This window comes from Dromiciops gliroides, chromosome 3 (genome assembly GCF_019393635.1).
Source record: "Dromiciops gliroides isolate mDroGli1 chromosome 3, mDroGli1.pri, whole genome shotgun sequence".
NCBI classification, from domain to species: Eukaryota; Metazoa; Chordata; class Mammalia; order Microbiotheria; family Microbiotheriidae; genus Dromiciops; species Dromiciops gliroides.
In genome coordinates, this window is record NC_057863.1 from 252,787,648 (window position 1) to 252,801,595 (window position 13,948).

At 45.1% G+C, this 13,948-nt stretch overlaps 1 protein-coding gene across 3 annotated transcripts in view; it reads right to left on the reverse strand.

Moving 5' to 3' along the window:
- Positions 1-11,651, reverse strand: part of LONRF2 (LON peptidase N-terminal domain and ring finger 2) — a 91,687-nt gene extending 80,036 nt beyond the window's left edge. For 2 of the 3 annotated variants that reach the window (XM_043992868.1, XM_043992866.1), the window contains exon 1: positions 10,627-11,651. In XM_043992868.1, coding sequence (XP_043848803.1) covers positions 10,627-11,401 — 775 coding nt within the window. In that variant the 5' untranslated portion in view covers positions 11,402-11,651. The remainder of the gene's footprint in view (positions 1-10,626) is intronic. The other variant, XM_043992867.1, reaches the window with a different exon arrangement.
- Positions 11,652-13,948: the final 2,297 nt, after the last annotated feature.

A 13,948-nucleotide genomic window follows, 5' to 3' on the forward strand; every position in this document is an offset into this window, starting at 1 on the left:
TGGTGGGCACCCTCATCACCTCACACGTTGATTACTGCAATAGCCTGCTGGTGGGTTTGCCTGCTTAAGTCTGTCCCCACTCCAATCCATCCTCTAATCAAGCCACCAAAGTGATTTTCCTAAAACGCAGGTCTGATTGTGTCATCTTCCTACTCAATAAACTCTACTGGCAGGTTTCCCAATGCCAACAGGAGCAAATACAAAGTGTCATATTTCATATTCAAAGCCTTTTATAACCTAGCCCTCTCTTACCTTTCCAATCTTCTCACATCTCATCCCCAACACATATTCTTCAATTCAGTGATGAGAGACTCCTGCCTGATCCACAAACAAGATGCTATCTCTCCATCCTGGACATTTTCTCTGGCTATCTCCCCATGCCTGGAACACTTTCCCTCCTCTGCTCCAACTACTGACTTCCCTGGCTTCAAGTTCCAACTAAAATGCCACCTTCTACAAGAAACCTTCTGAGACCCTACTTAAAATTTGAATGTTTTCCCTTTTTAAATGATATCCTATTTATCCTGTATAAAGTTTGATTTGTATGTATTTGTTTGCATGTTGTCTCCTTCACTAGACTGTAAGCTCTTTGAGGGCAGGGACTATCTTTTGCCCCTTTTATAACCCCAGAACTTAGCACGGTGCCAATAGTAGACACTTAGTAAATCCTTACTGAATTGAACTTCCTTGGAATAGGAAACAAGACACAATTCAACAGTGATCCTGTTTGTAGCCTAATAACATCGCACTGGAATGATTGCAATAGTTTAATTGATCTCCCTGTATCTGGTCTCCTCTTTCTCCAAATCAGCCCCTAAACAGCTACCAAAATGTTCCTTGAAGCAGGATATCAATCCCCTACTCAAAAATCCCTGAGTTGAGTTGAAAAGGGAGTGCATTACAGTTCTTGGCAGATGGATTACTGAAACAGTTTATCTGCTAGTGCATTTTGGCTAGAATATGAAATTTGTGAAGGGGAGTAATATGAAATGAGGCTAGAAAGGTAGGCCAGAGCTAGATTGTTATAGGGCTTAAATATTAGGCTGGGGAGTTTGTATTTTATCATGGAGGCAATGGGGGGGGGGGGACAGCACTAAAAGGTTTTGAGCAGGAGAATCACATGATCAAGCCTGTGCCTTAGGTAAATGATTTTGCTAGCTATCTGGAGAATGAATTGGAGAAGCCAAAGAGAAAAGGATCTTCCTTGCTCAAGGAGCCAGGTCAACATTACTTTCCCATGCCAAAGGCCAGAATATTCTAAAATGAAAAAGAATGAAAGTATAAATTCATCATAGGAAAATAGAGGAAGTAGGAGGAGGAAGCACTCTAACCCTATAGCCAAGAGCCATAAAAGGAGATTGTAAAGGACTAAAACACAACTTTGCCAAGCCAAACAACTCCCTATGAGCTATAAAGCTAGAACTCATTTAACATTCAGGTTATACAGAAAGAGACTAGCAAACTCTGTGGACAAGACCTGGTAGAAGAGGATCAGTCGGTAAGAAAGACAAAACTAAGAATGAGTGAGGCCTAAGTTTCCTCTAGCTTACAGGAAGGACCAGAACTAATAAGACCTTTGTTACTTTAAACTTTTTGATTACTGGCCCCCTTCCTTTTTCTGTAGTGCTTTGTAGAAAACTTAAAAACCTCTCAAGGAAAGATATGCAATTTATAAGGAAAGAGGGCAAAGCAAGTAAAGGTTTGTGTCATCTCCCACATTCAAAGTGGTCTGGTGGTAAACTAGTTGATTAAGAGAGTTATAAGCAATAAAACACTAGTAGGGAATACTAGTGGCCAAAAACTGAGATTTACTGGTGGGGACAAAAGGGTTAAGTGGATATGGACTCATGAATGCAAAGACAACTGAACTAGTTTTCAGAAAACTAAGGTCTTGGTCCCACTTTTAACTGTAGCTAGCTAGGCAATTCACTTAAAACCTCTCTAAGCTTCAGTTTCTTCTTCTGTAAAATGAATTCAACAACATTTAATATTAGCATATATTTATATAGCACTTTATGACTTATGAAGTGCTTTTTTTCCACAAACACTTTATGCAGTAAGCAGTGCAAGTGTTATTATTCCCATTTATATAGCCAAACCCTGACCTCATAGTACAGGAATGATACATATACAAACAATAATACAGAATAATAATACAGAATTCACAAGAGGTATAAAGTGAGCCCTTTGTTCAGTCTAAGCAAAAGTGGCATTGAGAATATTACATTCTGGCAGGGATCAGAAAAGTTGCAAAGAAGGAATAATTTTGGAATTGAAAGCTCATATACCTATTGACATGTCTGCAAAAGTCCTGAAGAATTAATTGCTTCAGACAACCAATGTTGTGGAACAGCAGCTGGATGCTGAGATTCAAAAAAAGGATCAGATGGATAAAGATGACTTGGAGAGCCTCAAAGAACAGAGACTCAAAGCACTAAAGAAAACAGAACAGCAAAAACAAGTAACCTTAGCTGTGCTGCTTTCTGAAGTGACTAAACAGTATGGTCAGGGGAGCTAGGTGGAGCAGTGGACAAAGCACTGGCCCTGGATTCAAGAGGACCTGGGTTCAAATCCAGCCTCAGACACTTGACACTTAATAGCTGTGTGACCCTGGGCAAGTCACTTAAACTTCATTGCCCCATAAAAAAACAAACAAAAAATAATACTGTGTTCCAAATACCTTATACTACCGAAGTAGATGCTGTTGATCCTCACTTTTAGGGGTTGATAAATTAACGTATCCTTGCCATTGTTTAAAATTTGTACAAAACAAGTGTTTTTAGCTTAACCAATTTTTGAGTTGGAACTCTAAAGAGGATGGGGAGGATTTTAAACAGGAAAATATTAAGGAGAGAGGAAAGCAGGATATTCTTGCTTCCAGGAAATGGTGAGCAAATTGGTGAGTACAATGTTAAGACAAACAGCACTGGAGTCAGAGGACCTGGGTTCAAGCTGAGGCTCTTCTATTTTATACCTGTATGACATTAGGCAAGTCAAAACTTCACTTCTCTGAAGACTCAGTTTCTTCTTATCAAAAATGAGGAGGAGGGAGCTAGACTAGATGGCTAAGCTCCCTAAATCCTATAAAAATTTAGAAAACCACTGAACCTATACAGTAGACAGCAAGTGGTACCATTTGGTTAGAGCATATAGGATACATGAAGGGAACAGTGTTATATAAGGTTAGAAAGATACTGTAGCAACAGGCTGGAGAGAGTTTGAATGCCAAGAGATTGGAACTTTCATCAGTAGACAATAGGGAACCATTAGGGTTTGAGGCAAAGGAATGAAATGAATTCATCATACAAGGAAAAATAGATTGAAAGGGGAAGAGAAATAATATTCACCAAAGACATGATAGGAGACTATTTCAATAGTCTGGAAGGGCAATAAGGTCTGTACTAAGATGGTAGCAAGGGGAATAGAGAACAGAGAACTACTTCTCTACCCTTTGATGGGCTAGCTCTCCTTTCCCATTTCTTTCTCCCCTCTCTCCTTGATCCCCATCCAAAGCAATACAGATATGGGAAAGAGGAAAGTTAAAATTATAATGCCTGATAGGTTTCTTTTCTTTTCTTTTTTTTAGCAAATATATTAAAATGTAAACACCAACCAAAACTCCACAGTATTCAACCAACTTTGACCTTAGTATTAATACAGTCATTTTCCAGAGATAAAATAGCTTATTTTGTCCAACTCAAACTGAAAATAGGTGTTGGACAAGAAATTCTTCAACCAGTTAAAATACAATTACTATTTTAAGATCCCTGGATTGAGAAAACATCATGTTCCTTGTATTTATAAATCATGGCCACTGCATATCAACTTTGTTCTAAAGCTACAAATGTGGTCATTAAGACTTTCAGCACTAATTCCCACAATTGCTAATAAAAGTTTTATTGTATTAAAAAGTCATAAGTTTAAATCCAAGTTTCCTCCCTCTCCCCATAAGCCAAAAGAAGTAATTCAATTATATACCAAGAAAGAAAGAGTAAATACTGAGCCAAATTTTCTTCTATTTTGTCATTCTGGTATAGGGTTCATTGGGTAGGCACATAGCGTAGCACTTAAGGCAACACAAAAATAGTTCATTAGAACATGGCATTAACCAAGTATCTACCACTGCCTTAGGCTTTGTCTGTAGAAGTCTTGACAACAAAAACCTCTATCAAACAAAAAAACCTGTACTCCTGACCTCTTGTGATATTAGTTCCCAAATGCATGAGAGGCTAAAATAAACTGTAGAGATATTTAGGGCAAAGATCCATCACAATTATTGTTAAAAAGAACAAACAAGCAAAAACAAAAAACAGTTCAACCAACTGTTCATCTAATCCCCTTCTTCTGGCACTTTTGTGTCTAGCATTCAATGAATACTGCTACTATCTTCAAAGGTCAGTAACCTTACTTCCTACTTGCTAAATCCTATGGCCTCTTCTCAGCCTTTATCATTTTAGTGTGCAGTATTTTATATAGTTGGTCACCCAATTTTATAAAGTTGGCCACTACTTTTGTGTTAAACTGTCTCCTCTCGTAGTTTCCATGATACTATGCTAGCCACATTGTTCTACTGACTGACTGCTACCTGGGAGAGCCTGTACTCCCATCTGAACCTGAGCACAACTTCTGCTCTTCTCTCTATACCTATGCTCCCTCAGAACTCACAAAGCTATTTTGCATTAGCTCAGAGTGGATGACTTCTCACTATCGTCATCTCCTTGAGGTCAGGCATTTCTGTACTTTTTCCATCTTGGCATTCCCAGCACCTAGCACAGACACTTGAACTTGGTGAGTCTGTTGATTTAAGCTCTAGTCTCCTATCTCATGTATTAGATTTTTCTATTTGGAGAGAGTATTATAACCTCAAATTAAAAAATATGTGACTTTTAATTTATCCCTATCCTTCAACCCCCATATCTAGTCGGTCATCAAATCCTATTGATTCTTCCTTCAAATGTTATCTTTATTTCTTCTATTCTATTCCTACTCCTACAATGGATTACTGCAAAACCTTCCTAACAGGTCTATCTGTCCCCTACCCAGCCTGCATTTTGTCATCAGATTTATCTTCCTAAAACACAATTTTTATCATATTATTTATTACCCTACTAAAAAACCTTAATGGGTCCTTATCCCTAATAGGTCAAGTCCAAAGTAGTTATTCAGATCCCTTATAACCTGGCCTGCTCCTTACCTACCCACTCATCTTTATTACTTAGCAAGAGAGAATATGCCCAGCCACTTTTCTCATACTTTCCTCTGAGTATGCTTTAGTCTTTCCTGTCTCTCTTCACACTGTTCCTCTTGCTACCCTGAAAAGTTCACCACAACCCATATCCTATATATCCAATCCAACCTAGTCTTCAAAACTCAGTTCAGGTTTCGATTTCCCAACTTGTGAGCCAAAACTCTTTGCTGAACTTCCATAATCATTTCAGCATTATAGTGTGCAAAAAACAAAATCCTAAATTCCCTGGGGGTGAAACTATGTATTAAGCTCCTTTTCTATAGTCTCTTCCACTTCTCCACAACTATTAACATACCAAACACATAGGATTTAAAGATGGAAGGAACCTCAATGACTATGTAGTCTAAGTCATCCTCTTACAAAGGAGAGCACTTGTAAACCTTGAAGTTCTCTTTAATTGTGAGGTTTTTTGATTTGTTTTTTTAATGCTGGATTTGGAGTCAGAAGACCTGGATTCAAATACTTTGGATGTTTTTATGTAATCACATGTAAAAATGACAATCTCAATGAATTCAGTTTCCTCATGTGTGAGATAGGGATAATACTATCTACCTCATAAGATTCTAACAGGGATCAAATGAGAATGTATATAATGTACTCCATAACCCTTCAAATATTATATAAATGTAGTTATTATTACTAAAGAGGAAGATAAGGCTCAAGAGAAGTTCAGTAACTTGCTCAGTGCTACAGAGGAAATAAGTAGTAGTCACAATCAGAACCAAGAACTTCTGATTCCAAATCTAGAACTCTTTCCACTATATCACTCTGCTTTCATGGTTGACACTTTAATAATAAAATATTAACTGAACACTTTTTATCTGCAAGATGCTGTCCTAATTGCTGTGGGTAATAATAAGGTTACACAAAGTCATGATCCTGTCCTCCAGAAGTGTACAGCCTAGCTGGGGAGATAAGACATGTACAGATGACAAAATAACTACAATACAAAAAAGTATATTTTTATATAAATGCCAAATGAGTCACAGACAGTACTTTAGGAGTGCAGAAGAAAAGACCATTTTGACTAAATGATCAGGAAAGGTGTTGTGGAGGAGGTAGGATTTGAGCTCCCCTTTGAACAACAAGTAAGTTTTAACAAGTAGAGGGAGGAGGAGGAAGGGCAACCCAATTGGAGGGGTGGGGAGAAGAATGATATAAGCAAAGGCAAGAAGGCAGAAAATATTAAAGTCTATCTGGTTGAAATGTTTTGTATAGCAAACAGATTAGGGCCAGTATGTAAAGGGTCTTCTTTTAGAGGTGGCTAGAGCATGAACACTTAGCGCTCATCCTTCCACAATAATGACCTTCATACTAAATTTAATGGCTAAGAAATGTGGCTTAGTGATATTTTAAAGTCACATTAGGCAAAGTCATTTAAACTCATAAATTCAAACATTACTAAAGTGACCACTGATCTCTTACACAAATAGTAATAACTTCCTTCCTAAAGTATAAAGATGGTTTTCTTCCTTTTGACTGATTTAGCCTAAATTGGGAGGTCTTTTGAAAATTGTTTAGGTGTTGGTGGGATAGAGGAGAAGAAAGCTTACTTTTCTTCTCCAATAGAAGCTGTATATAGAGCACAACATATCTCCTAATAGTTTCAGTTTCTCACTGTGGCATAGGCGAAACAACCACTAATTTTTGCTTTTAAAAAATTCCACATGACATAAGTATAATTAAATTTTAAAAGAAATAATTATGTGATTTTGCTGTAGAAAATAAACTAAAAAGAGGTTATGTAAAAAAAAAATCACATTTCATGTGAAAAGATCTAGAAGATTTAGAGAATTGTAAATGCAATACAAGTCAACAGCAGTACATGAAAGCTCTAAGTTACTGTGATTTTAGCTGCATTAAAGAAACTTATTATCGAGTATAGAAGAGGTGATAGTATAGTAAGTACTCATCCCTCTGCTGTGAATACATCTGAAATATTGTGTTCAGTTCTGAATGCTTAATTTTTTTTGTTTGTTTGTTTTTTGTTTTTTTAGTGAGGCAATAGAGGTTAAGTGACTTGCCCAGGGTCACACAGCTAGTAAGTGTTAAGTGTCTGAGGCAGGATTTGAACCCAGGTACTCCTGACTCCAGGGCCCCGGTGCTCTATCCACTGCGCCACCTAGCTGCCCCTGAATGCTTCATTTTAAGAAGGAAATTGATAAAGTGAAGACCTTCAGGAGATAGGTGACCTTAAAGATGATGAGGTTCCTCCAAACCATGCTTTTAATTACTTCATTTCAGTTGGTCCAGCTCCTTGTGACCCCATTTGGGATTTTCTTGGCAAAGATACCAGAGAGTTTGCTATTTCCTCTTCCAGCTCATCTTACAGATGAGGAAACCAAGGCAAACAGGGTGAAGTGACTTGCCCAGGGTCACACATTTAATAGATATTTGGGACCAGATTGGAATTCAGGTCTTTCTGACTCCAGGTCTGGCACTATATCCACTGTGCCACCTACCTGCCTAAAACTCTGGTATAGAAAGTTAAAGAAGAGAGAAATGTTTAGCCTGAAGAGAAGGGCTTTAGGTATGAGAAAAGTCAAAATATTTTTATTTCAGCCATTTGATGGACTGTCAAGTTCTGGGCAAAACCACGAGGAATGAATAGAAGCTACAGAGTGGCAGATCCAGGCTTCACATAAGGAGAGATAACCTAAGCATTAGACCAATCCCCAAGAGGAATGTTCTGACTGAGGTCATTATCATTGTTGTTATTTGTCCTTTCTTTTCAAAAAGAACCATGACATCATGGTGATGTCATAACTTGCAGTGAATATGATTTAAGTGAGAGAGGGCTGTGCAACCTTACTCTCCTCCAGAGCCATCTGGGTCCAGTGGCAAAATATATATTAGGATGAGTGGAGATAGCCCCAGATGTTTTAAGACAATTGCGGTTAAGTAACTTGCCCAGGGTCACACAGCCAGTGTCTGAGGTGAAATTCGAACTCAGGCCCTTCCAACTTCAAGGCCAGTGTTCTATCCACTTTGACACTTGAGGAGGTCTTAAGACTACAACTAAAGGCATTCAAGTGAAAGTGAGGGACTTTGTGGCAAGGAGTACCCCCCACCTTGTCACAATCTCCAAGTCATCCTTGATCTTCACTTTTCCCTATCATAGCCATGTCCCATCAGTTGCCAGTTCTCTTCAACAATTCTATCTCCACATTTTCCTCTTCTTTCGAATCTCATGATTATGGACTCTAGGTTCAGGCCCTCATCACCTCTCTATTTCAATAGCTTCCTAATTGGTCTCCCAGATTCAAGTCTCTCTCCAAAAAATATTCCTAAAGCAGACACAGGTCTGACTATGTCACTCCCCTGCTCAAAAAGCTCCAGTGGCTCCCTACTGCCTCTAGGATTCAAAAAAAAAAAAAAAGTAGTACTCTAGCATCCAACATCCTTCATGCTCTGGTTTCTGTCTCTTTCCAGACTTAGCAATGTGCTGTCTTCACCCACAACAGGTGAGCATCCTTTCTGCTTTTGCACTGGCTGACCCCACATCTTCAATGTGCCCCCTCCTCCTTGCTTTCACCTCTTAAATCCTCAGATTCTTTCAAACCTCAGGTCCAGGGCTACTTCCTAAATGCAGTCTTTCTTCATCGTCTCAACTGTTAGTGGCTCCTTTTAGCCCTCTAATTACCTTGTAAGAATGTGAGAAGGGACAGTCTTCTTCTCTTTTCTGCTTCCTCCCCTCCTAAGACCCTTTATAACTGTGACTGTTTCGTTTTTCTTGTTCTTCGTCGTCATTTGTTATGGTCTTTGAGTGCCCAACACCTAGCATCATGGTTGTCACATAGTCAACACTTAATGAATATTTCTTAAGATCAGGTCATTAAAAGGTCTCTTCAAGCTCTGAAATTCTGTAATTAGGCATGGTTGTTATAACTGAATACAATTAACAAATATATCCCACATATAGCCTCTTGATTTAGAGACGACTTCCTAGTTAACTTTGACAAAAAAAAATTATGTAAATGTATTTTTTTTACTATATCTATTATTTTATTGATATTCCTCTACCAAAACAGAACAGCACCTGCTGCTCTGCAACTTAGGTTAAGTGACATGACCAGGTTAACAAAGCCAGTACAATGAAGCAGAACTTGAACCCAGGTCTCTCGGGCTCAGAGGCCAGCTAAGCTACATTGTTGTTTTAAATAGTATACATCTAAAACTAAAATCCCTTGGAGTCTGATTTGTTAAAATTTTGCATTAAGGTTACCTCACAAACGAATTTAAGCTCCTTGAGGACAGGAAATGTTTCTTCTTTGTACCCAAAGAACCTAACAGAGTCTAGCAAAACAAAGTTCAATAAATGCTGGCTGAGTTGAAGAATGCACTCAAGAAGGTTTACGTCCTAACTCTCCATTTAAATACATTTACCAAAACCAAAACTTTCCAGGAAAGAGAGCATTTCAAGAAGAAAACCCACACCTCTAGACCTATCACAATTGCCAGCAGATCAGGCTTTTCAAAGATCAAATAAAATAGTAGAAGTCTGGCACTGCTTCAAACTAGTTATTCCAGAATGGGAGGTTTGCGCCTGTCACTGATGGGAAGGGGGGGGGGGGGGCGTCCGGCGGCGGGGAAGGGGCTTTCAAATATTATTCTCTTACCCTCCCCGCCATCTAGCTAATTCTAATGCCACTACAAAAAATTTTTTTAAGTAATAAGCCCAGGAAAATACATTCAAAACATTCAAGGAGGCAGTGGAGAACGATGGGAGTATAACAAAAAGACAAAGGAAACAAAATCCTAACTATCGGAAAGGCTGTATGTCACACTCAGCAAGTCTAGGGCAGAAGGCAGTGTGTTATTTGCATTTTCCTGCACGACTCGTAAAGCACTCTGATTACAAAAGTAGGTCACATCAACACCCTCCCCCTCCTGAGGCAACAGCTGATACATGAGGAAAAGTTATACTTCAGCAAGAGCTCCAGGCAAGCCTTGGCTATAATAAACATAGCAGCCCAAAGAAGCTGAAGGAGAGACCCTGAAAATTCCACTCACGTTAGGGATAATTTGGGGGGGGGGGGGGCGGGGAATGGCATGTTGCGTTTCACCAGCATAGTACAATGAGTCCATCCCTGGGGAGGCTTAACTGCTAAAAGTTACAATATGACACTTTTTTTTTTAACAAAGGTAGGTCCACAACTGCCCGTTTTAAAGGGAAGAAAATCTTGGTCAAACCCTTAATTTTTTCATCTTTTCACCTGCTTTTGACGAAGCTCTGGGTAACCCCTGGGTCCCACCTCCGTGACCTGAAGGTAGCGTGGGAAAGAAGGAGGGGCTGGCTGGCTGGCGTTCTCTCTCTCTCTCTCTCTCTCTCACACACACACACACACACACACACACCCGGACTCTTACACACTCACCCAGATCCAATGCCTGGTCGTATTTGTGCAAGGCTGCGTCCAGCTCGTGTTGGTGCCGCAAACTCTCCGCCTGGCTGACTAGCCTCCGCACCCGACTCTCCGTCTGAAAACATTTCTCGAGCAGGTTGCCCAGTACCACGTTGACTCGAGAGGGGCAGCTGTCCCTTCGACTGGGCGGGGACTTGGCGGCTGGGCAGCAGGGGCCGGCGGGGAGCCCGGGGTCCGTCTCGGTGCAGCGCTTGCACAAAGTGTGTCCACAGTACAGGGTCACCGGGTCGCAGAGCAGGAGCCGGCACCGCGGGCAGCAGAACAAGTCCCAGGCAGCGGTGAGGGTGGAGGACGAGGAGGCGGCGGCGGCGGGAGTGAAGGGGCCGGGGGTCGCAGCCGGCTCTTCCCCGGCGCTGGACTCGCCGCCGCCGCGGGCCGGCTCCCAGGGGGGCAGGCGCAGCTCCTCGCGGATGGCCAGGGCGCAGCTCTCCACTAGCTCCTTCAGCTCCTCGGGCCGCAGGCTGCCCAGGCGGGCGGCCACGCTGTACGAGTCCAGAGCCTCGGCGGCGCGGCCGGCTCGGGCCAGCGCGTCCCCTCGCCGCAGGCAGAGGCTGCGCTCGGGCTGGGGCAGCTCGGCCAGCTGCGAGCCATAGATCTCGGCCGCTAGTTCGTAGTTGCCGCCGCGGAAGGCCTCTTCCGCCACCGCCAGCAGCTCGGGACACGGGGCCCCGGAGTCCGGGCCCGGCGGCGGCGAGACCGGCTCGGTCCGGCCCGGCTTGGTGCCCATCCCCGCGGGGCAGAGGCGCCCCTCACGCCATAGCCGCGCGCGCCGGGAAGACTCGGAGAAGGGTGGGGATGGGGGCGGGGGGGAGAGAAGAAAGAGAAGAAAGGAAGGAGCGGAGTGAAGAGGGAGGACGAGGATGGAGGGAGAGAGAGGGGGAGAAGGACGGGGAAGATGCTCCGCTCCCCCGTTCCCGGGCGGCGGCAGCAGCGGCGGCGGGGCTACCAGCAAGGAGAGGAGCTGCCGCCGCCGCCGCCGCCGCCGCCGCCGCCGCTAGTTAGGGGTCCCGGCGGCAGCGCGGCGCCCCGAGCTGCGGCAACGACAGCCGGCGGCGCTCGCAGCGGCTGGGCCCGGCCATCAGAGCGCGGAGGGCGGCGGGGCTCCCCGGCGGAGCTGCATCGCCCACCCGGTCCAGAAGAGTGGGACCCGGGAGAGATGGACAAGGGTTGGGTCGGGGAGTGAGAGCGCCCCCTCCCCGGGAGACCCTTTAACTTCGGGCGCCGGGCGCACCACCTCCCAAACCCCGGGAACGCCTGGGGTGTGTGCGGGCTGGGCTGGGCTAGGCGAGCAGGGAAGAACCGAGCGCCCTCGCCGACGCGCACGCACCCTCGTTCTGCCGCCGCTCCGACTCCCGCTCCGCCTGCTCGCCCGCCGCAGGAGACCCCACCCCCACTCCGCGCGCGCGGAGCCCCCTCCCCCCACCCCGAAGCCGGGGCAAGCCGCGCAGCGCGAGCGGGGGCGCGCGGACCAACTGACGCGCGGGCCGGCGGGCGCAGCACACTCACACACACACTCACACCCAGTCCCCTCAACACGCAGGCGCGTCGCTGCCTCCGCCAGGCGGGGATGCCGGAGGAGTCCCCACGGCCTCCCGCCGCTCTCCCCGAAGGGTCAAGCTGGGGCCAATTCCAGACCTGCTTTCTACCCCCCGCTTACAGAGCACCCCCTTTTCTAACTCCCCTTCCTCCTCTCCCAACCCGGGGCCCCGCCTCCTAAGCACCAGGTAACCCCAAACACCCCCCCACACACACACACACACACACACACACTCTCCCACAGAGCTCTGCTTTTCCCCCCCCCCCTCCCCCGCGCCGCAGGCTCTGGCACGGAGCTCGGGAGCCACGTGAGACCGAAGGCGGCGGCGGTTATTGGCGCGCGCCACTCTTCCCCCCCCCCTCCTCCTCCCCTCCCCGGCGTAACCGACCCGCTTATGTAATCGGAGTCAGTTGTGTAACTGTGGCGACCCTCCCCCCCCGCCCCCCCCTTGGCGTCTCCGCCAACTCCTTTCCATTCTCCTCCCGGGCCGGCGGCCCTGGCAGCGACTCCGAGCCGCCGCCGCCGCCGCCGGAGTCAATTGAGCAATGCCTGGATCGGGGAGCGTGGGCTTCACCCCCGCCCCCGACACACACAACGTCCCCGGGCTGCTGCTTCCTCGGGCTGGTCCATCTCGGGTCCCGTCCCCCGCGGCCTCCCCGCGGGGCTGGGCTGTGAGGCAGGGCGGGGCCCGGGGCACACTCCGAACCCCTTCCTACAGCAGGGGCCCGGCCGGAGCCGGGCAGGTGTGGGGGGGCTCGCCCAGGCCGCGGCCGCGCACCACGGGCAAGTTAGGGGCCGATCTTTTCAGATACCTTGCCCACGTCCCGCGTGTACGTACACAAACGCACACATTTTCGCCCTCTTTTTTACACGCATACGCGCGCAGTCCTTTTCTCCCCCAAATCGAAGCCAATAGGGTCAGCAGCACGAAGTCAGGGAGAAGAGAGCGGGAGAGAAAGGTGCGCAGGGCAGGAACTGCACTTCGGGTTTCACTGTAGAGGCTTCTCGGGCCGGAGGGGAAGTTTAATCAGTGAACAGAGGTTACCCACAGCTGCACCATCTCAGCCAGGTTCAACTGGCAGGTATAAGTATATGCCAATACACATTATATATATATACATGCATGCATACACATGTATATGTACATATAAGTGTGCATGTATTTGCATAGACTGTATTGTGCCTACATTACATACACGTGTATGCAATAAACATGTGTACACAGATATACGTATCCATGCACTGTATACTTCTATATATATATATGCATATATGTGTATACACACCAAGCACAAAGAAAGGGAAAATAATAATGTGCCGGCCTTCCAGGAACAGGCATTGGATGGAGGAGACTACAGGCAAATAACGATGTGCAAATAAGAATAAGGGGTGTGCTGGAGAGCCAACTAGTAGTGACTGGATTGTGAGAATGTTGAATTTCCAACCTCAGAAATGGGCAGATCAGGGCTTGAACTTATTTTGAAGATTGTTCTTTAAAAAGTGAGAGAGGAAGGGGCAGCTAGATGGTGCAGTGGTTAAAGCACCAGCCCTGGATTCAGGAGTACCTGAGTTCAAATCCAGCTTCAGACACTTGACACTTACTAGCTGTGTGACCCTGGGCAAGTCACTTAACCCCCATTGCCTGCCAAAAAAAAAAAAGTGAGGGAGGAAATATTAATGATGCAGATTAAAGTTGAAGGTGTGTGTGAGTGTAGGTATTTTTAGGAGAACCTGTTG